Here is a 26639-nt window from a genome sequence, read left to right as displayed (position 1 = left end):
CATCTACTTGGGAGGCAGAGGCAGGAGACTCGCTTGAGCCCAGGAGTTGGAGGTTACTGTGAGCTGTGATGCCACAGCACTCTACCCAGGGGAACAACTTGAGGCTCTGTCTCAAAAATAAAATAAAATAAAATAAAATTCCATATACCTATTCTACTGGTTTCTGCATTATATCCTAAGATACAAACTAATATAGTAGAGTGAGGAAAAAATGAAAAACTATTATTATCAGTACTTTGAAACTTAAGTATCTCCCTTAATACTGAAAAATAACTAAGGAAAGGGAAAGACTAATTCAGAGTCTACTAGTCATGTAATTCATATGTAAATGTACTGATATTTGAATATAATCTCTCTTTGGTAGGTCCAAGTTTTCAGTGGTTACAACTTCACATTTAAAATATATTTAGCAGTCTGGGGTGGTGGCGCATGCATGTGATCCTAATACTCTGGGAGGCCAAGGTAGTAAGATAGCTTGAGCTCAGGAATTCAAGACCAGCCTGAGCAAGAGCAAGACCCTGTCTCTTCTAAAAATAGAAAACTTAGCCAGATGTTGTGGCAGGCATCTGTGATCCCAGCTACTTGGGAGGCTGAGGTAGTGGGATTGCTTGAACCCAGGAGCTTGAGGTTGCTGTAAGCGAGGCTGATGCATGGCACTCTAACCTGGGCAACAGAGAGAGACACTGTCTCAAAATAAATAAATAAAATGTCTTTAGTAGAAATGACAATAAACTCCTATTTTCCTGCATCCAATTGTATTAGCCATTTAGTACATTCTGGGTGATTGTAAAATATCTTATAATTGTGCTATTTCTTAAGAGTTTTGAAGTAGTATTGATCATGAAACTTTTTGAAATTTACCATTAGGCCAATGGTGGCAGAGTCTACATAGAAAACTATGCTTCGTGGTGTTCTGGGAAAAACCTTTCGACTTGTTGGCTATACTATTCAGTACGGGTGTATAGCTCATTGTGCTTTTGAATACGTTGGTGGTATTGTTATGGTAAGTTTTTATGTTCAAGAATATTTATTTTAAATATATACTGTTTTAAAAATATTTTTGCTTTACTATAATTAAAGTTATTAATTTAATGAATAAAATATGAAAGGTAAAACATAAAATCTATCTAAATACTAGGATATAAAAGTGTTTTGGTTGGCACTAGAATAAAGTATAAGAACCACTACTTTAAGTATAATCTGCATTTTTCTAACAGAGGCACAAAAGGTCCTCTATAGTCTAATAATAATAGATGTTATTGTTTACTGAATGCTCTTTGCTGTGTTCCAGAATATATTTGGTGTTTTATCTTTTACACTTCTGTAAAATACTTATTAGAGATTCATTTTACAGATGAACAGACTCAGAAAGCTCAAGGTGCCACAGTTAGTAAGAAGCAGACTTGAAATTTCAACAGAGATTTGTCCAATTTTCAACACTCTTATAACTACTGTGTGTTTAACTGTCATTAGAGCAAATGCTTACTCTGCTTAATGTTAATATTAAAATGTTAAAGCTGCCCCCAAACCACAATCAGTGTTTTTTCTTAATATTGCATCATGAATCTATCAACCTTAGCTTTTCAAACCTTTTGTCATGTAAATGAATAATAAATTGATTGACTGGCCAGTCAATGGGTTTTTTGTTGTTGTTATTACTATTTTTGTTCTTAGGTTTATACTAACAGATTGACAGTTATACAACCTGAAGTTGAGGTACAGTAAATAAATATATTTAACTGAAATTCCCCTCTTTGATTTTTGAAAGTTACATTGGTACTTCCAGAGATGGAAAATAAACTTTCATTGTATTCTTTGTTATTTCTGCCTGAGTAAGAAGTTTTGAGTACAAAGTTTTATTTACAATGAGTAGAGAAAATGAAGTCTGTTGTAGTTATATTTTTTAAGTGGCAGTGTTTGTTTATTCCAGTGTTGAGGTACAGGGTGAGTATCCCTTATCCAAAATGCTGGTAACCAAAAGTGTTTCCAATTTCAGATTATTTTTTTTCACATTTTGGAATATTTGTAGATATAATGAGAGATTTTGGAGATGTGACCCATGTCTAAATATGAAGTTTATTTAAGGCTCACACATATCTTATCCACAAAGCCTGAAGGGAATTTTATATGATATTTTGATAATTTTGTTCATGAAATAAAATTATTACTGCACTGACCGCACATGAGGTCAGGTATGGAATTTTCTACTTGTGGCATTGTATCAGCACTCAAAAGTTTCAGAAAATGGAGCATTTTGGATTTCAGATTTTTGGATTAGGCATGCTCAACTTGTATTTAGCAAGATTATTGTTTTAAGACATACAAATATGAAAGTCTTTATAGTCCTTCTTAGTATGTTAGTATTATTCAGTAGAAAATATAAGTTGCAGCCCCAACAATTGAGTAAGCTATTCTCTTGGAAGAGGAAGAAGGGCATCAACTCATCCAGAGGACTATAATACCACTTAATAAATTATCATCATTTTCACTGATGATGCTTAGTGATAATAAGAAAATGAATCATTCATTCATCAACAAACATGGATCTGTTCCTGTTTTATGCCAAATACTGTCTTGGCCTTGTTTAAAAAGCTGGGAACATGATAGACAAGGTCCCAGCCCTCATAGAGCTTGCATTCTGCAGAGTGGAGGAAATTTGGAAACACAGATAATGTTACTTTATCTATGTATTATAATGTAATATCAGTAAACGATTTATAATAATATGTATGTTTCCAGACTTGGCAGCTGCTCTAGAGTTAAACTTATCTGAGAACTGCTAAATTATTATCAACCATCACCCAAGCTTGAAGAACATTTGCTTCATTTTTTTTTTCCTTTTAAACCTGTTCACATGATTTTTGTTAAATTTAAGGAGTTTTGAACTCAAATTATAAAATTACCTCTCTTTTCAGTGTTCTGGACCATCAATGGAGCCTACAATTAAAAATTCAGACATTGTCTTTGCAGAAAATCTTAGTCGACATTTCTGTAGTATACAAAGGTAAATTTCTGTCATGAATGTATTAAATTTATAGTGAAGACACGTGCACATATTGTATCTTTTCTGTAGTTGCTTAATTTTATATTTAAAAACACTTGTAATTAATCAAATTAATGAACATCTAGATAAAATTTTGAGTCATATATTTTCTCTCTGTTTTAGAAATTTTAACAGTTTCTCTAAGCATGTGCAGTCTCAGGGTTCATTGTATTTCTTGAATAATTGTCAAAAATGGTTATCAGTCCCTTTTGTACATGTAAGCCTACTTTACTTTTTTTATTAGATCCTAGCATGTTTTTGGTTAAGAGTTAGGAAGTTAGGGACTATATTACATATGCCAAATCATATGTTCTTAATTTTGGTTCTTAATTTTTTTAATAATCCTATCATTCTATTGATGGCTATTTACTTATTCTTTCTATATCTTATGATGACTTGCATTGTATGTAGCTGAGAATTTTCTCTAACATGATTTTCCTTATTAAATATTGCCATTAAACCTTTTAAAATCCCGTGCAAAATTGTGGTTCCAATCTTTGTGAAACTCTTTATTCTAATTAGCTCCAGGTAAACACACCTCTTTCACTGTTGACTTTGCTATAGCATGTTTCACATTATTAGAACATCAAGAATAGTATAAAACTGTTCTTCACATTTACTTATCTCTCTAGCATGTTCCCTACGAAGTAATTCTTAGATCTTTTACCTATATTAACATCAAGATAATCTAACTGTAGTTATTGATATTATGAAATAAAATTTACATAATAGATTATATCCTAGCTCCTTTTTAACTTATATCAAATTAAGCTACTATAGCCTCTGCATTAACTAGAGTCTTATCTTCACTACAGCATGAAGACAAGCTTCTGTATTCCATGCCTGTGACATATTTTGTTCTTAGAGTTCTTGGGCAGCCTTAACATGAAGCTGAATTTGTTTGCTGAACAGTTTTTGATTTAACACCTCAATGTTTTCCTTTTAAAAAATATTCTTTGCATTCAGATATGTAATACGAAAATATCATATCATAAATTAAGATTCTTTAAAGGTTTCATTTTATACTCTATTCATCTAAGTTGCAGGATAGCTTAAAATCTGGCATCTGTATGAGATATACCAAAGTAACTTTTTGAGCCAAGGGAGCCAGTTGGTAATTTTTACTTTAAAAATATTACTGTGCTTTAAGAATATTCTCTATTATCTGCAGCACAGAACTCAGATTTCAGGGGAATCTCTGACCCCCATTTGCTGGCTGCTTGTTTCTGAATAGATGAATAAAAATCTGGATATCTGCTAAAACCTGTGTATCTGTCTTTAGTCAACCTCACAGAACACTCATACTTTAGACAATCTTATTTTCAGTTCTACTTACTCTTTCAACAAATAGTATCTAATTTGTAGATACACTGTATGTTATAGAGAATGTTATAAGATTAATGAGATGTTGACACTTTTCAGAGGCTTACTGACTAGTAGAATAATAAGGATATTTATGACTATAAAGGAGAAAGGAAATTTGTTTTACAGTAAACTGTTTTTTAAGTTAATATAGGAACCTGAAGAATACAAGAAGCAAAAAACAAAGTCATCTACTCACAGGCAGTTTATAGTTTGACAAGTCCTTCTAGATCTGAGGGTACATAAACAACATCCAACTTTATGGGATTGAGATCATATAGTTGTACATGCTTTTCCACACATCATGAATATTTATTAATCTAAAATTCCAAAGCTGTATTGGTTTTGGTAACCAAGAATATATTACACTTATTCAGTCTGTTATGAAAAAATGTAATCCTGCCTTTCTGAAAATTGCATAGAAGACAAAAATGGCAGCAGGCCTCTAGATAAAAATATTGGCAGGGTTCTGATTAAAATACTGCATTCCCTTAATGCTCAATTTAAAATGGAGCATAAAGCAACAGGGTACACTAAGTTTGTATTTCTAAGATAATTATCAGATCTGTACCATTAAAATACTAGCAAGAAGTTATTTTCCACTGAATTATTTAATATATATTCTTATAGTATAGACAAAGGGGATGCACATATATCATGGCTATCATCAAAATGTAAATATGAACACAACTGCATGTATTTCTCTGAGAAAGGAAAATTTTAACAGTTCCTTTTAGAACTCTATTTGAAAGAATTTTGAGTTCAGGGGATATGTATTTTGGTTTAAGTTTTATGCATATATCTAGTTAGACTACCAGGTATATAGTCTACATCAGTATTGCTTGACTGAATTATGATTTCTATGTTGCCATTCATGCACAGAATTTGTTTTAAGGGACCTGTTGATTATTGATTCAAAACCTGAACTGGATGATGCCATAGCACTCTACTCAGGGCAACAGCAGGAAACTGTCTCAAAAACAAACAAAAAAACAACTAACTTGAACCGCATGAAACACCCATGGGAAAATGTTTCTTTTAAAGCTGCCCCAAATCAGCTTTGATAGTGGGTTATAGTCTTTGCAAACTTACTCATTTAAACACCTCCATTGGCATGGTTCTAGTTGATTAGTAATCATTTATCTATTGCCTTCAAATTATAGAATTTATTTATTTATTGTTTTTTTGAGACAGAATCTCACTTTGTCACCCTTGGTAGAGTGCCATGGCGTCAGACCTCACAGCAACCTCAAACTCTTGGGCTCAAGTAATCCTCTTGCCTCAGCCAGACAGGGTCTCACTCTTGCTCAGGCTGGGTCTCAAACTCCGAGCTCAGGTGATCCACTGGCCTCATCCTTCCAGAGTCCTAGGATTATAGGTGCACTGCACCCGGCCTGTAGAATTTATTGATTTCATACCTTGACTCAAGAAATGATCATTGTTAAAACAGAAACTCAAAGTACTGTAAAAAATAAATAAATAAATAATGATCATTGTGAATACTACTTCTGCATTTTCTATAACATTTCTGACAAAGAAGATGTCTTTTATTCTCTTACAATAAGAATCCATTTTATCAAAATTCTTCTTTGATTAATTATTAGGGATAATTTTGTCTTACCTCCCAAACTAAACTTTATTTTATGAATTAATGATTGCCATATAACTACTCTAATTTTTTTAACTTGATTACTAAAAAATTCATAATTCAATTTAATGTTTGCGGATAGCCACCATAAGGTTTCTGACTTAACTGTCATTTTCCTTTTGTTTTTATAGCTTTTGATATTATTTTTAAGTATGTATATGCATCCTTCATTATAAATAACATTAAATTATTTTTGGAACTAGGTGCAACTACAAAGTAAATATAATAAATCCTTTTAAATACATGTGTTAGCTAACAGAATTCACAAATTGCTTCTTTTATGTGGAAAGAACACTTTGTTCTGTTTGGCTGAGGTCATTAGTCCTCCATTCTTTGTCTTTTTTTTCTACTTCTTAAGATCTTTCATATATATTTTTTAAAATCACTATATAGATTGTCACTTCTTCCATGAATCTCGCCTTCCATGTGTAATCAGGTCCATATTGGTTTTCTGTGTTTGATACCTCATTTTTAGAGTATATGTTTGGGTAGATTTTAGCATTTTTATGTGGTGTCTTTTAATTTTCTTCTCAAAAACAGTATAAGTCCTTTAAACTATATGGGTTATATAACTTATATTCTATCATTTCCTCAAGTCTTTGCACTCTAGGGAACATAGATGATTTTTTTCTACCTTTTTAATGTACTCTATAGTTAATGAGTGCCACTGGCTAGGAAGCAAAATTTATTTGGTAGTATTTATATGGAATTATCTTGCCATGGTTTTGGTTATAAGAATTTTGACAGAAAAGTAACACATAGTGGATACTGTACAAAAAGATACCTTTTTCATCACTTCTGTTGTTGGATTCTAACCCATAAAAGTCAGTCACAAGCTGTAATCTTAGGTCTTTGGGAGGCCAAGGTGGGTGGTTACTTGAGCTGAAGAGTTTGAGACCAGCCTAAGCAAGAGCAACATAGTCACTAATAAAAATAGAGGAAAAAAAGATAGTTTGGCATTGTGGCCAGTGCCTATAGTCCCAGCTACTGTGGAGGGTGAGACAAGAGCATTGCTTGAGCTCAGAGGACTGAGATTGCTATGAAGTATGATACCATGGCACGCTACCCAGAGCAAGAGTGAGACTCTGTCTCAAAAAAGTCTCAATTCTCAAAGCTAGTAAATATATGTGACAGTCAGTATATTAGAGGATAAAGGGTGTGCTTTGTTTCAGTTGCCTTATAAAAGAAAGCAGTGACATACATGTGTTTATGGTCAATTAATAATACTGAACTTTGGCTTTTCTTTGACTTTTTCCCCTCAGAGGTGACATTGTGATTGCAAAAAACCCAAGTGATCCAAAATCAAATATTTGTAAAAGAGTAATTGGTTTGGAAGGAGACAAAATCCTCACTACTAGTTCATCAGATTTCTTTAAAAGCCATAGTTATGTAAGTAACATTTCAATTATGTTATTCATTGGTATCATAGTTGATTAACATTAACTGAATACATTGTGAGAAAAAAACAACTTTTATTAGCATTTTGAATGTAAGAAAAAGTATGACTACCATTTTGGCCATGATATTTCATTTACTTTAGTTCCTTTTAAAACTCCATGTAAACATCTCAGTAATCATTATTTCAGGCCTGATTCATGAGTGGAAGCTAAAATTATTGGACAAAGCTTGAGGAGAAATAGGATATTTGCATACTCTCAAAATACCTCTTTTAGGATATTTATCACAAAGGAAGAACCTTAGGGGAGGACCTATCATGTATCACCTTTACTGAGTGATCAAGGTTGACTTCATCAATAATAAGACATATTAACATCATATAGCCCTTGAATTGAAGCACCAAAAAGAAAGCATCACTTTTGTTATTCTTGCAAAAAATAACAATAAAGAAATACATAAAATAAAACCTCAGTTTAATCATGGAAAAACATAAGACAAACCCAAATTGAAATTCATTCTACAATATAACTGGCCATTGCTCTTGAAAAATATCAAGGACATGAAAAACATGTAAAATCTGAGAAACTGTCATAGATTAGAGGAGACAAAGGAGACATGGTAACTGTATGCAGTCTGGCTTAGAAAGGTTTTCTGGATTAGGAAATTTTTCTAGTAGTGGAAAAATCTGGCAAAATCAAATCAAGTCCACAGTTTAGTTTTTTAAACCCTATTAAAATTTTTAGTATAGAAATTGTATATTGTCAGATTGCCTATAGAAAAATAATGCAAAAGGAGCAGAATGGAAGAGTGAAGAGCAGATGTCATGTGATAGCTCCTTTTACCAGTCACATGGTTGCCATGACAGAGCTTATAGGGGAAGGAGTGGCCTTTTGTTTACTCAGCATATACTTAATTATAGCTTAATTTTCTACTTCAAAATTTCTATGTCACTATCTATGTCTTATTATTAAGACAGCTATTATATCTGTTAAGTAACTTTACCTCTGTATCCATACCCAATGTAAATACATAATTGAAGAGGTAAATTGTCTTTGTTATTATGAATTTATTTTGAACTAAAGCCTCTGATTACCTTGTAAGTTTGATCAATAGCCTGTTAAGAGTGGGTATGCCTGTAATCCCAGCAGTATGAGAGGCTGAGACAGGAGGATTGCTTGAGGCCCGGAGTTTGAGAATAGCCTGGGCAGCACAGCAAAACCACATCTCTACCAAAAATTAGCTAGGCATGGTAGTACCACCTACTTAGGAGACTGAGGCAGGAGGATTGTTTGAGCCCAGCAGTTTGAGGTTGCAGTGAGCTAAGGAGATACCACTGTACTCTAGCCTGGGTGAGAGAGCAGGCTATATCTCAGAAAAAATATATTAAATGTTTATTATTTATTTGCCATCCATTATAGACTGTGGTTTAGCCATGCAAATGTTTTGATGTTTATTATTATAGTGCTAAACACATAGTAATGTTAGCTGTAGTGGTGGTGCTGATATTAAGGATGATGTAGTCTGGCATCAGGTGTTTCTGCAGTGGTCTTCATCACGACAACTGTATTCTTCTTAAAAAAATTCTAACCTATGTTTCTGCAGTGGTCTTTGTCATGACAACTGTATTCTTTTCTTCTTAAAAAAATTTTAGATTTTGTCATATGGTTTCATCTTCATATAACCATTATCGTGTCATGAGATATTCTAGTCACTTCTAAACTACTTTAGCAACAGGTATGGAGATCTGCATTGTTTCAACAGACAGAACAGAACAAATAAATAACATCCTCTTTCTACCCCAACACCATCATCGTTGTTGTTGTTTTCATAAAGAGTTACTGGAAGAGGAATATCAAGACAAAAGGGTTTAGATAAAGCCTCTGCTGAATAATCAGAGAAGATAAACAGAGGACTGTGAGATGTAAATTTTTTTGATATTCTGTTTAAAGAAAATATTAAGGATTTTTTTTAAATGGGCACAAAGTTGTACATATTTATGGGGTCTAGTATGATATTTTGATACAGATATGCCTTGTATAGCAATCAGTATTCAGCATATTTATCAGCTCATATATTTATCATTTGTTTGTGGTGAGAACATCCAAAATATTCTCTTCTAGCTATTTTGAAATATATAGTACAATATTGTTAACTATAGTCACTCTACTGTGCAGTAGAACACTGGAATTTTTTCCTTCTATCCTTGAGTTTTTATACGTTTGATGAATGGGCAAATTAGAGGACCATTTTGTTCCAGGTATGTTCCATTCACTTTGGTTTGGCATATTTATGAATGTACAATACATAATTGCAGTACTCTTGGCCAATAATTATATATTTACTCTGTACTTATGAAATTCTTTACAGGGTTACTTTACTTATTATAACAGCAACCCAATAAAATAGGTAATTAGTAGTATTTGGTAAGAAAATTAAACAACAGGGTGGCTAAATAAATTGCCCAACTTCAAACCAAGAGGAAGAGTTGAGATTCAAACACAAGTGGCCTGGCTTCAGAATCTGTACTCACTGTGCCACTTGTTATCTCAAAATATCCTCTACCTATCTAATTATTATTTCTACTGCCATCTCATCAAATTATACTTCCATTAAGATGTATTTGTCTTTGTTATTTTATAAGTGAAAGGGAACTGTTTCTGCCCCTGGGAAGTATTGATTCTGAAAGAGAAGCCAGTGTTTTTGAGGGTTTCCCCCCTGCCAGTTTTTCTAGGCTTGGTTATTCAAGCCCTATATCCACTTTAGCAAATGTGTTCCATTAATCAAGGTGATTTATAACAAAAATCCATCCAAGTCTGGAGTACCCGGAAAAGATATCCAAACTGTTTGCAAGGTCTGCCCCTCTAGAGTGTTATGTTTTTCAGCTATCTCAGGAGCACACTGGTGCTGTATTTTATTAAATGGATTTCTTCCCCTCACCTATGGATCCTCTTAGAAAAATCATTATTATTTATAAGATGAAGACATTACTATTCAGATCTGGATTGAGCAGCATATAAGATGATCGATATTAAATATGTTTTGAATTCCAGGCCAGAAATATTTATTCTCATATATAGGTGCTTCAGAAAGCAACACCAAAATTGTCATTTGGAACCTAGACTATAGAGCTTAGCATATGAAAGCAATGGCATTGTTTGGAGGTTGGCAAAAAAGAATATAAACAGATCATTGGTTAAGTGATGTGGAATCATTTTATTCATTCCAGAGTTCTAAAAGTCACTGGGGCAAGCAACACTTATGAAACAGATTTATCTTTTACATTAAGTATTTGGAAACTAAGCAGTCCCTGTTAAGGTGCTATTGTGTTAGGGTTTGCTTATTTTGATGGTACTGAGGCCATTATTTTCCTGGGATTATGAGCTGAGCATTGGCTACTGTAAGACTATGAGCTTAATTTGAGACTCTCCAAAAAGACAAATACATTGTAATCAGCTCAAACCTCCACAATACCTTGGCTTGCTGAATATACTATAGTAGCTCCTCAGATTACTGCTACAAGCCACAACACCCCCAAAATGATTTAGTTGGAAGTAGGAGTATTTAGTAAATAGGAAATAATATGGATTGGCCTTTTCCTATTGGTTTGTAGTACAGACAAAATGTGATATAAAACCCTATTTTAGCTTCCATTCCTCTAGGGAATATAGAACCAGGGCTCAGGAAGTATGGTTTGTTATAAACCAATGAAAAGAAAAAAGACACTACTTTGTAATCTTTGTTAGGATAATAGTGTGATAGCCCAAGATTGTGATATTAATTGGTAACGTAAGTATGGTGTAATTAGACATTTTGAAATACGGTAAATTCCTATTAGCAGACATGCTGTGAAATCTCTGATCCAAACAAACTTCCTTGACATTATATCTTCCTATACACAGCAGTCCCCAAACCTTTTTGGTACCAGGGACCAGTTTCATAGAAGGCAAATTTTCCACAGAGCAGGGAGATGGGGCGTGGTGGTTTGGGGATGATTCAGGTGCATTACATCTGCACCTCAGATCATCAGGCATTAAATTCTCATCATGACCACGGAACTTAGATCCCTTACATACATAGTTCACCATGGGGTTTAGGCTCCTACGAGAAGCTAATGTCCCTGCTTATCTGACAGGAGGTGGAACTCACACAGTGCTATGATGGGAAGCGGCTGCAAATACAGATGAAGCTTCCCCTGTGCCACTTTTCACCTCTTGCTGTGCAACCCAGTTCGTGCAGCCCAGGCTGAGGACTGGGCCAGGACGTAATCCTATAGGAAAGACTTGTATACTTGCTCCACTCCAAGATTCTGTCTTCCAATTAGGCTTTACTCCCTTCTGCTTCATTGAAATAGTTCTTGAAAAGTCCCCAGATCTTCTGTTTTCTCTCCCGTGGTCAACTCTCCATCCTCGTCCTGCTTGACTGGGTGTTAGTGTATGAAATAGCTGTTTTGAAACTTAGTTTCACTTAGTTTTGGGGATACCACACTCTTTAGGTTATCACTGTGGAGTACTGACTTGGTCTAGATTAATTCTTCTAAAGGAATGAGGGAAATGTGGTATGTTGGACCTAACTTGGTCTTATTTGGGGGAAGGTTTGGGTGCCCCAGAAATGGTATGGTGGTCTTTGACACGAGGAAGAGTAATTTGGCCTGGGAACACTCAGTGCCCACTAACTAGGTTATGTGCTAACAAGAGTTTTCCACACTTCAGTAGAAATGCATATGCTTTGGGGATATATTTAACTACTATATAGTAATTTTGTTCTTTTGGTCCTAGTTCACAGATTAATAATGAGTACAGTTGTTACCTATTGTTTATAAACATCTCGTTTAGGTGTGAACTTCTGAGTTTCAGTGGTTGTTCATTGTAAAATGAAGAATCATTTTTTTTAACTATTTCAAAAAATTAAAACATCATTTTTGGAATTTTAGTTTCTTAACCATAACTCCTACTCTGTAATTAAAATAGACATACTAGCTGGGTAAGGTGGCTCATGCCTGTAATCCTAGCACTCTGTGAGGCCAAGGCAGGTGGATTGCTTGAGCTCAGGAATTTGAGACCAGCCTGAGCAAGAGCCAGACCCCATTTCTAAAGATAGCCGGGTGTTGTGGCAGGTACCTGTAGTCCCAGCTACTTGGGAAGCTGAGGCAAGAGGATCACTTGAGCCCAAGAGTTGGAGGTTGCTGTGAGCTATGACATTATGGCACTCTGCCAAGAGCGATAAAGTGAGATCCTGTCTCAAAAAAGAAAAAGAAAATATTCCTGTGGTTACAGCATAGCAATCTTTTACCTGTATTAAAGGAAGCAGATCTGTACTTATTATAAAAATTATATGTTTTTACTTTTTTCTGTCACTGCTAAAAACATCAGGCTATTTAAAGCTTTTTGGTTGTTCTTGATAACAGATTCCACTGTTGTACACAAAAGGTGAATTGTCATTCACCAAATGATACTCTACAACCATAGCAGAATGCTGGTAGATGAATAAGGAATGCAGTTCTTCTTACATTTTTCTTTGTGAATTATAGAGTATATTAATAACATCATTATTGTTGGCAGAAATGTAAGAAATGAAGGCAATTTTATATTTCAGAAAGAACTGATTAAATGTTTTCAAGATGCACTGCTGGTATAGCATTTGTAAAAGTGCTTGGAAATGCAACAATGTGGCAGTAATAAAGCTGTTTTACAGTAGATTAGAAAATATTTAAATCAAACTGACAACCTGGGAAGTAATCTCCCTAATTAGCATCACAAAGTGGTCATGTTATATAGTTAACACTAATAGTCCTTTAATGTGTACTGTGTATTTAGGTTATAGTTCAAATCTTGAATATCCTAATGCTATTTTTCTGTTTGTTTAAATGTCATTTACCTTAGCTAAGAGTCACAACCATCTGGTCTTCTATTACCACTTGTATTATAAACAGAAAAAAGTACTTCTCTGTAGGGAGAATCATCATCAGATTGAAAGGGCTTGTGTATTATAAGCTGCTGATATACTAAATCCCTATGTCATTTAAATAGAAGAACTACCTAATAATGTCACTTATTACAACTAGGATATCTAAACAAGGGATTTATTTTTTGCCGACTTTAGTGATAAAAACCTGTGCTACACATCCATTTCTCAGCAACAGCTCCCAGGATAATCAGTCATGGCCTACTGCTAATGCCTTGATTGTAGCTGATGTGGAGGAAATATGTTTACTCTTTTGCTAAAGTGAAGTTCACAGCGGAGATGACGTGACTTTTTCATCCTATAGCTAACACAATTTTGAAGATAAATTTGACTTATTATTTACAAGTCTGAGGTGTTTTTGTTCAGATGTTAACTCTAAAGAATCGTCTTTAAGGCCAGTCAACTTAAGTATTTTCTGATGTGTTGTCTGAACACTTTGAGAATAATCTGTATTTAGATTAACAATGATATGTTTATAAGTATTTTATTTTTAGCAATTTTTTTTGTTTGAAAATACGCCTATATGAAGATCAATATTTCTCTTGAAAACGTAACAGGTAGTCCTGAAATTTATGCATGTTGCTCACCTAAAAATATTTTAATCATCTGAAATTAGAAAGAGCCATTGGTTAGAACCTAGACAGGGCAGGAGGCAATTCAGTGAATTGTAAATATTATGTATATTTTTATCTTGAAGTTATGTGAGACCTCTATATTTTAAAGTCACCTACAAGTAACTCAGAGAAATTAAGGAAGACTGAAATTGTAACATTATTATTCTTTGTAAGCATCCAAACAAGACTCTGATGTTATTACTTTGGGCAATTAAAATTTGACAGGTTTCTGTACATAGCTTAATATTAGCCCATAAAAATATTCTGACTATACCAAAAAATTCCCTACCTAAAATAAGAGTGGAAAGGAGAAGTAATATATATAAAAGCAGGTATGCATGTTATGAAATGATTGAAGATATTAATTAGCAAGAAATAATTGGTATTACAAGTTATTACTGCCAATCTTGATGTGAGAGTGTTTTCCTCCATGTCATGTAGAATTTTCATAACTACTTTAAGAAAATGTACAAATCACTTAGTATGGCACAGCTACTACTTGTATCTCCATAAAACACATGCAGAGCCAACCGAGAAAGAGACTAAGCAGTATTTAACAAGGTACTCACAATTATAAGTGAATAATTTAAAATTCTAGGATGCAATTTAGATTCTCATCTACTTATACATTGTTTATGAATCACTAAATTGGGAAGGATTAGAGAACTCATCCTGAAGAGACTTGACTTTTCTATGTAAGGAAACTCAGTAACTCTAGGGACATACAGACTTCTGACCCCAAACCAATCCCAGCATTCATGCATTCTTTTTTTTTTTTTTTTTTGGATTTACTTATTTATTTTTATTTTTGTAGTTTTTGGCCGGGGCTGGGTTTGAACCTACCACCTCCGGCATATGGGGCCGGTGCCCTACTCCTTTGAGCTACAGGCGCCACCCTCATGCATCTTTCTTAAGCCACACCACTGGACTTGGTAGGGAAGACAGAAGGGTAGGGTGGGAAGGAAGACTTAAATGGCTTTCAGGAGGCTATAGGGTTAGGCTAAATTTACCAGATATTCATCCCTCAAATTTCCTTTTCTTAATTTATGCATGTATTCCTTAATTCCATAAACATTTATTGAGGACTTACTTGAGGATCAGCACTGTTTTCAGGTAGATCAAGTCCTTGCCTCCAGCAATGCTAATAGAACTTTCTGAAATAACGACAGTAATCTATATCTGGACTGTCTAGTATCAGAGCCATTAGCCACATGTGGTGACATGAAATAGAGCTTGTGTGCCTAAAGAACTGAATTTTTAATTTAGTACAATTTTTAAATTTAAATAGCCACTATATAGCAGTTACATAGCTACAATTTAAATAGCAACTATGTTTGGCAATACAGCCCTAGGAGCTTGCAGTCCAGCTGGAAGAGCAAAGAATCACAATATGGTGACCTAGAATTAGGCATAGGACATAAGGATATTTATCCAGACTGGAATAGATAGGATTATACCAGACAGGAGAGGTGGAATTATGAGATGGAGTTTTAAAGTAGGAATTAGCCAATGCAAGTAGCACATTCTGAAGGTGTAGAAGACAGACTTATATTATAGCATCGTGCTTTTGGAGAACTGCCAAAAGTAAGTTCCAGTGTATGGAGCATGTAGTAGGAGGGGTGATAGTAAAAAGAAAAATGAAAAGGTAGAAGATGGACAAATTAATCCCAGCTATTCGAGAGTCTGAGGCAGGAGTATCATTTGAACCCAGGAGCTTGAGGCCAGCCCAGGCAATACAGCAAGTCTCTCTCTTTCCTTCTCCCCTCCAACACAGAAAAACAGAAAAATAATAAGAAAAAGAATTGAAAGGAAAAGTAAACAAGACTCACTTCCTTGTCTCTCAAGCAGAGCAATGACATGATCAGCCTTACTGACTGTATTTTGCCCTGTATAATGCATACCTTTTGCCCAAATTTTTGAGGGAAAAATAAGAATGCACATTATTCATTGGTAGTACATACTGTATGTTACTAGTACAGAAAATTTCTTGTAACTTGTATCTGTTCTTGTGTTTTGTAATTATTTGTTACATGAAATTTATTATAATTATCGTTACATGAAATTTATTTTTTATGTTAAAAAAATGCTAACATTTATAATACAAAAAACAAGTACCTAAATATATGCAAATAAAATTTTGAATAAAAATATTAAAGCAAAATTTTTTCCCTGAAAGTTTGCGCCAAAAACATAGGTGTGCAGGCTCGGCGCCTATAGCTCAACCGGCTAAGGCGCCAGCCACGTACACCTAAGGTGGCGGGTTCGAATCCCCAGCCCGGACCCGCCAAAACAACAATGATGGCTGCAACCAAAAAATAGCCGGGCGTTGTGGCGGGCGCCTGTGGTCCCAGCTACTTGGGAGGCGGAGGCAAGAGACTCGCTTGAGCCCAGGAGTTGGAGGTTGCTGTGGGTTTTGTTCCACGGCATTCTACCCAGGGGGACAGCTTGAGGCTCTGTCTCAAAAAAAAAACAAAAAAAAAACAAAAAAAACATAGGTGTGCATTAGACATAGGAGTGCATTATACACAGCACAACAGTTTTTTAAAAGGTCATTCTGATATTAATTCAGACTAATAGAGGATGGTTAGGAATGGAAGAACACTTGGAGGCAGGGAGACCAAGTTAATAGATAACATTGAGAATGGAAAGAAGTATAAAGTTTATAGAAAGATTAAGAACTATCTAGACAAGATCAGATGCTGGAGGAAAGGAAATTGAAGGGGCTAAAAATAACACTCAAGTATTTAGCTTCTGTAACAGGGGTAGCTGATACAGTAAAATAGGGGTAAAGGGAAGATGTTTGTTTAGGAAATGAAGAGATGATATATTCAATATTGGACAGGTGTAGATAGGTAATAATAAGCCTAAAATTGACTATATTTTAAATTAATATGATGGTAATTTACTATAGCAAGTGTCAAGAAAGCAAAACACAAAACAAAACCCGCTGCTTTCCCCAAATGACATGTAGATGCTTTACTATTCCTCCTTGATACCCACACAGTATGTTTCATCATCTCTTAGTCAAAACAATGTCTTGATGCCCTCAGATTTAGATCTTACTTGTAAAAGATCTTCAGCTACTCTTTGTATCAGGCGTCCTAACAAAAAAAGTGTCACCTATCATCCACCTGCTTAATTTGCAATTTTGTATTCACAAAGCTAGATTTTATTCTAAATAATTTTCAGAGTTTGAAACAGTAGAATTGTGTTTTGATGAGTAAAACATAAGTATCTGTCAAATAAAACTATGCAACAATGCCTTTTTAAAAAAAATGTATGAGGAACACTAAGTAAAAAAGGCCAACATATTTAATTTTTTTTTTAAGAGACAGAGTTTCACTTTATTGCCCTCGGTAGAGTGCTATGAGTCACAGCTCACAGCAACCTCCAACTCCTGGGCTTAGGTGATTCTCTTGCCTCAGCCTCCCAAGTAGCTGGGACTACAGGTGCTCGCCACAACGCCTGGATATTGTTTTTGTTGCAGTTTGGCCAGGGCTGGGTTTGAACCCACCACCCTCCGTATATGGGGCTGGTGCCCTACTCACTGAGCCACAGGCGCCGCCCAACATATTTAATTTTAATAATTTCTTTTTGTTTGTTTGTTTTAAGTATGGGTTCTTTCTACTGGTGACCTTCTATTCCTAATAACATTTTAGATACAAATCTGCTTCCTAGCCGATCTACATGGAGCAGTTATGTACAGGGGGAATAGGAAATCAGCACTACAGAGATTCAGCCATAGCAATAAATCCATATAGGGATAAGTTTGGACTTTTGTAAGCATTATGTGAGGTTCCAGGAATAAAACTTCTGGTAGAAATATATCAATGCATATTAACATATACTGTGTATCTGATTTACCAACTATTTACAACTGTTTCTAAAAGTATGAGAAAGCATTATTTTAATACCACTATATTCTACTATACTCTGAAAAAAACCTGTGTTACATTAAATTTGGCTTATCTTCTGGAATATTAGAACAAGGGTCTAGATCAGGCTGTTTTTAAAGTGAAAATGCAAAGATATTCTTAGAATGAGGATATAAAATATTTCTTTTAAATACTAATACCAAAACAAAGCAAGTAACAGTGTATTTACAAACAAAACAAAAAGAAGTTAGACGTAAAAGAGCTGGATATTAGTATTGAATGGCTTGGATAAAAAGGCTTATATGCTGGATTCATCCCCACCTTGTTCCCCTTCCTCTGCCTCTAACTAGCTAATAAGTGGTTCCAAGGAAGGGCCTAAGCATTTGATATTTAATAAAGACTGCTTGAAGAAGGTGCCTACTGAAAGAATAAAAATGTTAGTCTTCCCTATTAAGCTAGAAGATTAGATCTTAAAAAATGAATTTTCTTAAATCAGCTAGCATATTTAGTTTGGCACTTATTCACAATTAATGTACATTTTAAATTATATTGGATTCCATTCAAAGACTTGGGTATCACCAGATAACTGAATAAAGCAGTGGTTCTCAACCTTCCTAATGCCGCAGTGTATTTTCATTGTTAAAAAGGCGTTGCGAGCCACAGGTTGAGAACCGCTGGAATAAAGGATAAAAGAAAATAAGCAAAACAAAAAGTAAATTGCAGAGCACAGTTCACTTTGTAGAGAACTGGGTAGACTGTTTAGGAAATTAGGAACAAAGAAAGCCCAGCCAGCATAATTCATACTGGCAACTGTGGAACTGCTAGTAAGTGCTCTTATTGAGTGATCACTGGGTTCTCACAGTATTTCTGGGAGGCATTTATTAGTCGCAGTTGTATAGATAAGGTTTAAGTAATTTGCTCAAGGTGCTTAACTAGTAGGTTGCAAAGCTTCATCTGTAACTCCGGTAGCTTGACTCTGTGGATTGTATCTTTAACCACAATCCTAAACAACCAACCCCTCAGAGATTACTGTTCAGGCTAGATGGAGGTACTGAGTGCTTGGGGAGAAGATGAAGGAGCGTAGCTTGCAATAGCTATGAGAATGAGCAAGTTGAATCTTACACTAAGCGTTAAATCTACTCAGCAGGGACATGCTCAGTAATGTAAGAGAACATGGGAGTAAAGATGCCTACTCAAGCCTCAGTGCTATAGGTGTATCCTACTCCTGACACTTTTGCGTAAATTTACCTTCGGTCATTAAGGGAAATGAACCTAAAGTGGCACCATTTTTAAGTAGGGAAGCGCAACAACAATCCCCAGGAATTATGCAAATTGAGTTATAAAGCAGAATTTAAAAGGGGAGAAAAGAAGCAGGACTGCACAAAATAGTACAAATTAAAGCTATCAGTGTATTAACTATTCTGCACCTCCTTCTTTTAACTACAATCCTTTTATCATGCATTTGAGAGCACTTTTATCATGACTTCAGATATTCCACTGCATTCATTAGCTCAGGCAGATAGAATGTGGGAAGGAGTTAGAGCAAGGAGAGTACCAGTGAAGACAGAATTTTAGTGAAACTGTTCCTTCAGTTTGCTTTCACTTGATCTGGCTTTTGACACAACTCCCATTTTTTATCTTTTCATCTTCACTTTTTACATGTATGTTTTTGGTTGTAGTTCTGCTGGTGTTACAGGAAGGATAAATACCAACAGTTATTTACTGATAATGTTTCTAATTTTGCTGTTATGTGAGTCAAGCAAATACTAGGTTTTATATAATCCCTTCAGAACAATACTAATCATTTCAATTTCCAAACATTCTATTAGTATGTACACATAGTCTTTGGCCATGTTTTTATGTCATAATTAAGCAGTATACACATTAGCCATACAGTAGTATAGTTATGTGACTTGATACTGTTACTGTTGAAACAAAATGACCATTAACTATTGAACTAAAATGACCTCTCATGAATATATATTCATCATGGACTTTAAGGAAAAGGAAATTCTGCATTTTATATTTCATTGATTATTACACTGGATACAAAACAAAATCTTTAAAAATCAGGTAAAGATTCGAAAACCTTTGCTCCTCTACTTTTATGACATTTGTTTATTGTGCTAATGACTGTTGTTTCCTTTTCTGTTGTAGTCATTTTAGAAGGATCATTAAAGCAGCAGGAGCAATAGGTAGGGCCAGTGTGCACCCTATGTGTTGGATGTAAACTGTAAAATATGTGGCAACTGAAGGGTTAGTTAAGAAATCAATCTGTGCTTAGGATTTTCTACTTTTGAAACTTCTGAAAGGTCAAACTCATAAATACCTTTAACTTTTTAATCAGAACTTCTCCTAATTAGAAAGTTAGATTCAAAATGTGTTCTTTGCCTAATCAAATGAGTTTGATTACAGTTTAGTAAATGTGTTATTTGATACCGTGGACTTTTTCATCAGATTTCACTTGACTCAAGCAAGGTAACACCTGTGAGTTGCCTCACAAAAGCCTCTTTTGTTAAGTGGACACCTGCAGGCCATGAGGCAATCACATTTGTTGCTTATGCTAAAAAGGTGGCACTTAACTAGGACCTTAGTAAATATAGCTGAGAACTACAGGATTGATACTTTTGTGCAGCCTTGAGATTAGATACTATCATAGATCAGGAAGTAAACCTCTGACATAGAAAGGAAAAACAAAAATGACTTAAGCATTCTTTTAATGCTTTAAAATTTAGCTCTAGAGTTAGCTATATCCAAAATAAAGGGAAAATTGAGGTTTGAGCAAAAGTAAACTTTTCTCTGTGGCATTCATTGAAAACACGTACTCACATATTTTTATTTGCTCTCATGCAGTCACTCAACATGGTATAGAAGATTTACAAGAGTATAAAAAGAAATCTAACTTAGAAGTTTGGATTATGAGACGTAATGAACAAAGACATGGAATTAGGGATTTCCATGTTTGGCTATTTGCAGAACATAAATGCATTTGCTGGAGTGCCATTTAGAATTATATGTAAAATTTTCATAGCTTTTTAAAAAAATAAATACATTTTAATCCTGCTTATTACATTATTATGGAACTATTTTTTGTCTTATCTGTTGTGAATATTCAACATAGTAATAACTAGTAGGTTAATCTAACAGATGGTAACCTTGAGTCAGGGAGGACATTTTTGTTCTGCTGCTTGTATGACCCAATACCAGAAAAGTCAGGTTTTGCATTTCAGACCCCAACAAAAAATGCTACAGTTGTACTTTGTTTAAATAAAAGTTCCTGGCTAGACTAACATTTTAGTCAGGGAGAGATTTGGGGACAATACTGCTAATTGCAGTCATTTACTTATACTATACAAAGAAGCATAGACTACTATTAATACATGGATTAGAAGTTAGGTCACTCTCTTCACACATTACCAAAGACAAAAAAAAAAAAAAAAATCCAAACAACCTCCTCTCCTCTCCAAAATTTTTTATTCTACAAAGCTCTTCCTAACCTGCAATGTGAAGGGCACTGTTCCCTTTTGAAAAAGTACAAATATCACTTAAAGGGTTAAGCATTTTAAGATACAAATACATGTATATATCTGTGTGTGTATATACATGTATACTTTAAATGTATGTATAGGTCATTACATGTAAATTTTGAAATTCATAAAATTATTTTTAACATTTATGCACATTGCTCTGCAACTTTTTCTCTGACTATATTATGGAACTTTTTCCATTAATTAATTTTTTCTGGCTATTATATAAATGAAAGATACTTTATTTAACGTCTGCCTACTGAGGAACATTCACGCAGTTGCCAATTTTGAGATGCAGATAATACCACAGAGAACTTCCTTATTATTCGTACAGAATGGCATGCTGAGTTTGGCAAATCTTTTCTATAGATTTTGATAGGGAAAGGGTAAAACAAAAACATACAGGAGATGCCAAAGCACACTTTACATCAAAAACTTTAATATTTGCCAAAATGATTTTCCTTATATTGCTATGAAGTATGCTTTAAAAAAAACTTTAAAAATTAGTTAATTTGAACATTTCTTTCTGATAATGAGGGAGTAACTGGTGATGGACTTGCCCTCCTGCCATAAAGAACTAGAAAACGGGACAAAATAGTGAAACAATGGTTTTAAAACACTGCACAGCAGGCATTATGAATCTGATCCCTGAAAGACACGGAAGACAAAGTATAAGCCTTATACTTGCCTCAACTTCTGTCTTAAGGCAACTTTCAGACCACAGTTTGAGAAGGGAAAATTCAAGCGAAGCAAGTTTTGTGGTGTAGCTGAGTTGGGAGCACAAAGATTGGGATAGAGGGCTGCTTAAGAGGTTGTAATTCACGGATCAGACTATCATGGAGGAAGTCTTCAGTAATCTACATAGGTATTCCCTTAACTTTTGGCCTGAGAACTAAATTGTGCCTGCTTATGATGAAATGTAAGACATCAGGCAGAAAATGACTATCGGGAGCTGTAAAACAAGCAAGTCCCAGAGCTCACATAAAGCTGAGAGACATTTTAGTTCTGACTAGCCAGTAAGCAAGGATCTTGCTGAATATCCAGAGCATTCAGTAGTGACTGTGGAAGAATCAAACCTTAATCGTATGGCTAAAATAGTCCTTAGACTGTAAGATAGAGACCTAAGGTAACAGGCTTAAAAGAAATAAGGTGATCTACGGCTAACTTCATCCTTAAAAACATTTCAACACTCAACACTTTAAAAACATAACAAAATCCACTTAATAAATGTTCACCTTTAATCACAAACTACATATGTAAAGAAGAAGGAAAATGTAACCCATAACCAGAAGTAAATCAGTTAAATAGACCCAGAAATGACCCAATGATAGAATTAGCAGACAAGCATTTAAAACACCAATTCTAAATATTTTCTGGAGTTGAGAGGAAAAGATGAACATAGTAAGGAAAGAAACGGTAAATATAAGAACTAAATAAAATTTCTACAACTTTAAAAATACACTCGATGTATTTTTAGATGTATTTCTAGATGTAGTAGGTTAGAAACTGCAAAAGAAAAGGTCAGTGAATTTTGAAGGCCCAGCAATGAAAATTATACTAAGAAGTGGTGTGATGGCTCACACCTATAATTTTAGCACTCCAGGAGGCAGAGATAGGTGGATTGTCTGAGCTCAGGGGTTTGAGACCAGCCTGAGCAAGTCAAGCCCCTGTCTCTACTGAAATAGAAAAATTAGCTGAGCTTTGTGAAGGTACCTGTAGTCCCAGCCGTTTGGGAAGCTGAAGCAAGAGGATTGCTTGAGGCCAGGAGTTTGAGGTTGCTGTGATCTAGGCTGATGCCATGGCACTCTATCCCAGGCCAGTAGAGTGAAACTCCACCTCAAAACAAAATAAAACAAAAACAAAACAGGTGGATCAGCCCACCCTAGAGATGCAGACTCAGTAGGTCTGCGCTGGGACCTGAAGAAAAAAAAGAAAAAAGAAAGAAAATTATACAAAATGAAGGATAGGGGCAGCGCCTGTGGCTCAGTGGGTAGGGCGCCAGCCCCACATACCGAGGGTGGTGGGTTCAAACCCAGCTCTGGCCAAACTGTAAGAAAAAATAGCCAGGTGTTGTGGCGGGCACCTGTGGTCCCAGCTACTCAGGAGGCTGAGGCAGGAGACTCGCCTAAGCCCAGGAGTTGGAGGTTGCTGTGAGCTGTATGACATCACGGCACTCTACCCAGGGCAATAAAGTGAGACTCTGTTTCTACCACAAAAAAAAAAAAAAAAAAAAAAGAAGGATCGGACAATGTCTGGGGTAAAAATGAATGACATTAGTAACCCATAGGAAGAACTTGTACATATATCATGGATTAATCATAAAAATTGCTGAGCAAAAGAAGCCAGACACAAAATAGGTACTTTGCAGTTCTCACTACATGAAGTTCAGGAGCAAGCTAAACTAGTATCTAATAACAGAAAGCAGATCACTTGCTGTTGGGTGTGGGAGTTGGAAGTTGACTAAAAAAGAACCAAAAGGGGAGTTTGGGGCATAACAGAAATGTCCTATATCTTGTTTGTGGTTGGTTACATGGGTACATTTTTAAAACTTGTGTCAAAATTTAAAACCGGTGCATTTTACTCTATATCTGGAATATAACTGAAGTTGATTTTTAAAGTGAAATACAGTATTTGCACTTTTTCTTATACCAAAAATAATTATATTTTTCAAAATAATTTTAAACATCATAATGTTTTACTGGTAAGCTAAATACAGGTTGAACATCTCTAATCCGAAATCCTCCAAAACCCAAAACTTTGAGTGCTTACATGATGCCACACTATGAAAATTTCACACCTGACTTCATGTGACAAGTTGCAGTCAAAACACAAAAAATTTTCAGATTGTATAAAATTACCTTTAGGCTATGCAGATAAGGTACATATGAGACAAATGAGTTTTGTGTTTAGACTGTGTCCCATCCCCAAGATGCTCATTATGTATAAGCAAATATTCTAAAATCTGAAATACAAAACGTTTCAGGTCCTAAGCATTTCACATAAGGGATACTCAACTGGAAGTGATAGACAACTAGGTCAGCAAAGGTGACTGTTTTGATTTTAAAAGATCTACGCAGAGGTTTTCCTGTTTATAGAGAAGCCCTTGCTTGATTAAAGGTGAGATCAGTGATTGTTTCCTTGATTTATGTACTTAATATGAAATGATAAAGTCTGTGAGATGTAGAATATTCCTCTACTACAAATGGATGCATGGCCATTAGCATGTATGGGCTTTAGACAATTAGGAGTTAGCTTGTTAGACATTTAACCCTGCTTCTTTTTCCTCTGCTAAATTAACAGTAACAGTACTTCACAGGTTATTTAAGTATCAAATAAAATGCTCCTGGTGATATGTTCTGGGTTTCTTTCATAAGAAACTTTGTTTACAACTTTTACAACTCCTCTCTGTAGTTGTTTATTACTCCAAAGATAAATATACCATCATGTTATTTCACTAATTTGGAAGAAGTTTGGGTTATATTTGTCACAGAAGTGACCTACCTAATGGCAGTTATTCACTGTGTTTTACAATAATTCTATTTACAAGTATTTAATTAACCAACAAATATTTAAATTCCAGTTTTAGTTTAGGTGCTTTAAAGAACTAAAATCATAAAAACAGGATACAGGCATAATAAACAAACATTTAATGTATAAAACTTAAAACTGTGGAACATAAATGAAGACAGCAATAGGCTGAAGGAATATTTGTATAAATATATAAACCAGGTTTTATATAGAAGGTAGATAACAAAACTGAGATCCCGAAGATTAATATATGTGAAAGTAGGTTAAGGCTATTCATTGTGATGCAATACAATCATGAACCATGCAGAAAATAATGTTCCACCTTGCCAATAATCAAATGCAAAGAAAATTATAACTAAGGTACTAAATTAACCATTAAATTTACAAAAATTAAAATATTCCAAACCTTACACTAGCTGTCAAGATGTATTCCAAAAAAATAAAATACAGTAGAACCTCCATAGTTGACCATCTCCCTACAGTGATCACCTCCGTAAGTTGACCTAATTTTCATAGATCAGACATGAACCACATGTAATCAGTACATTAGACCTAGTTCCTTATGTTGACCAGTTTGCTACAGTCTCCTTGGTGGTCAATTTATAGGTTCTACTGTAGTTAAATGTAGAAAATAAAAACCATGAAAGCCTAACTAGGATTCAAAATTCGTTAGACATAAAAAGCAAAGATTGATAAATGACAAATTGGCAATATTTGCCATTTGTATCACAAAGGGCTAATGTCCCTATTACTTTTTTCATGCTGTATTTGCCCAAGCTGGTGTCAAATTCATGGCCTCATGCTATCCTCCTGCCTTGGCCTCCCAAAGTCTTAGGACTGCAGGAGTGAGCCACCTAGCATGCCCTCCTTATTACCTATATTTAATAGAACTTAGAAATACTTTGTAAGGAGAAACTATGGATATTTAAACATGAAAGATCTTTAGCTATAAGGTGAAGATTTTTCAAAGTAATACTTCAGAATATGTTAACTACATATGGCTTTTCCAAATTCATTACTTTGTTGTTCTTTTCTTTTATAACTAGTTCCACTAATAAAAGTGAGCGATCTTATACTATCTGATAAACGTATGTCTTTGTTCTAGAAGTAGATTTAAAATTTTAAGTCTACTTAAAGGGAGTAAACTTGAAGGTTTTTGCAAATATCTATGAAACAAGACATTCCAGAACTACATAGTCTCTTATGTAATTAAAATTGAAATTTTATATTTTTGTATAAATTTTTCAAAAAAATGTGACTTTTAAAAAATTAGTTTCTCTTATTAAACCAAATAATGATATTTTCTTCATATAAGATTCCAAGTAAAAGCCAACCAAAAGGATAGTGAAAATAAATTACCTCCCAATAGATCACTTTGGTCTGGTCAACAATTGAACTTTCTTGGGTAATAAAACTATAAAATAAAAACTTATAAAAAGCAATTTTAAAGACTGTTGCTGGAGAGTAATGTTTTAAATTTATATTGAACAAATATTAATAGGAAAAGATATATTACAGAATGCTTTTTTATAAAGGAATATGTTCTATCCTAAATAGGCTTATAATTGTCATTGAGTAAAAACTTAAACTTATTTACCAGTTAATATATAGGACATATAGGAGATAGGGTCTTTTCATTTAGTAGAAGGTCACCATCATTAATTTTACAACTGATGATTTTAT

The 26639-nt window shown here is 34.5% G+C and overlaps 1 protein-coding gene across 2 annotated transcripts in view; it reads left to right on the top strand.

Moving 5' to 3' along the window:
* IMMP1L (inner mitochondrial membrane peptidase subunit 1) overlaps window positions 1-26639 on the top strand; it is a 93713-nt gene that overhangs the window by 65113 nt on the left and 1961 nt on the right. For both annotated transcript variants that reach the window (XM_023508088.1, XM_003781207.3), the window contains exons 3-5: window positions 868-1003; window positions 2916-3004; window positions 7316-7442. In XM_023508088.1, the coding sequence (XP_023363856.1) occupies window positions 899-1003; window positions 2916-3004; window positions 7316-7442 (321 nt within the window). In that variant the 5' untranslated portion in view covers window positions 868-898. The remainder of the gene's footprint in view (window positions 1-867; window positions 1004-2915; window positions 3005-7315; window positions 7443-26639) is intronic.

This window comes from Otolemur garnettii, unplaced genomic scaffold, assembly GCF_000181295.1.
Source record: "Otolemur garnettii isolate 467f Iridium unplaced genomic scaffold, OtoGar3 scaffold00001, whole genome shotgun sequence".
NCBI classification, from domain to species: Eukaryota; Metazoa; Chordata; class Mammalia; order Primates; family Galagidae; genus Otolemur; species Otolemur garnettii.
This window is presented reverse-complemented; position numbering and strand designations above follow the sequence as displayed.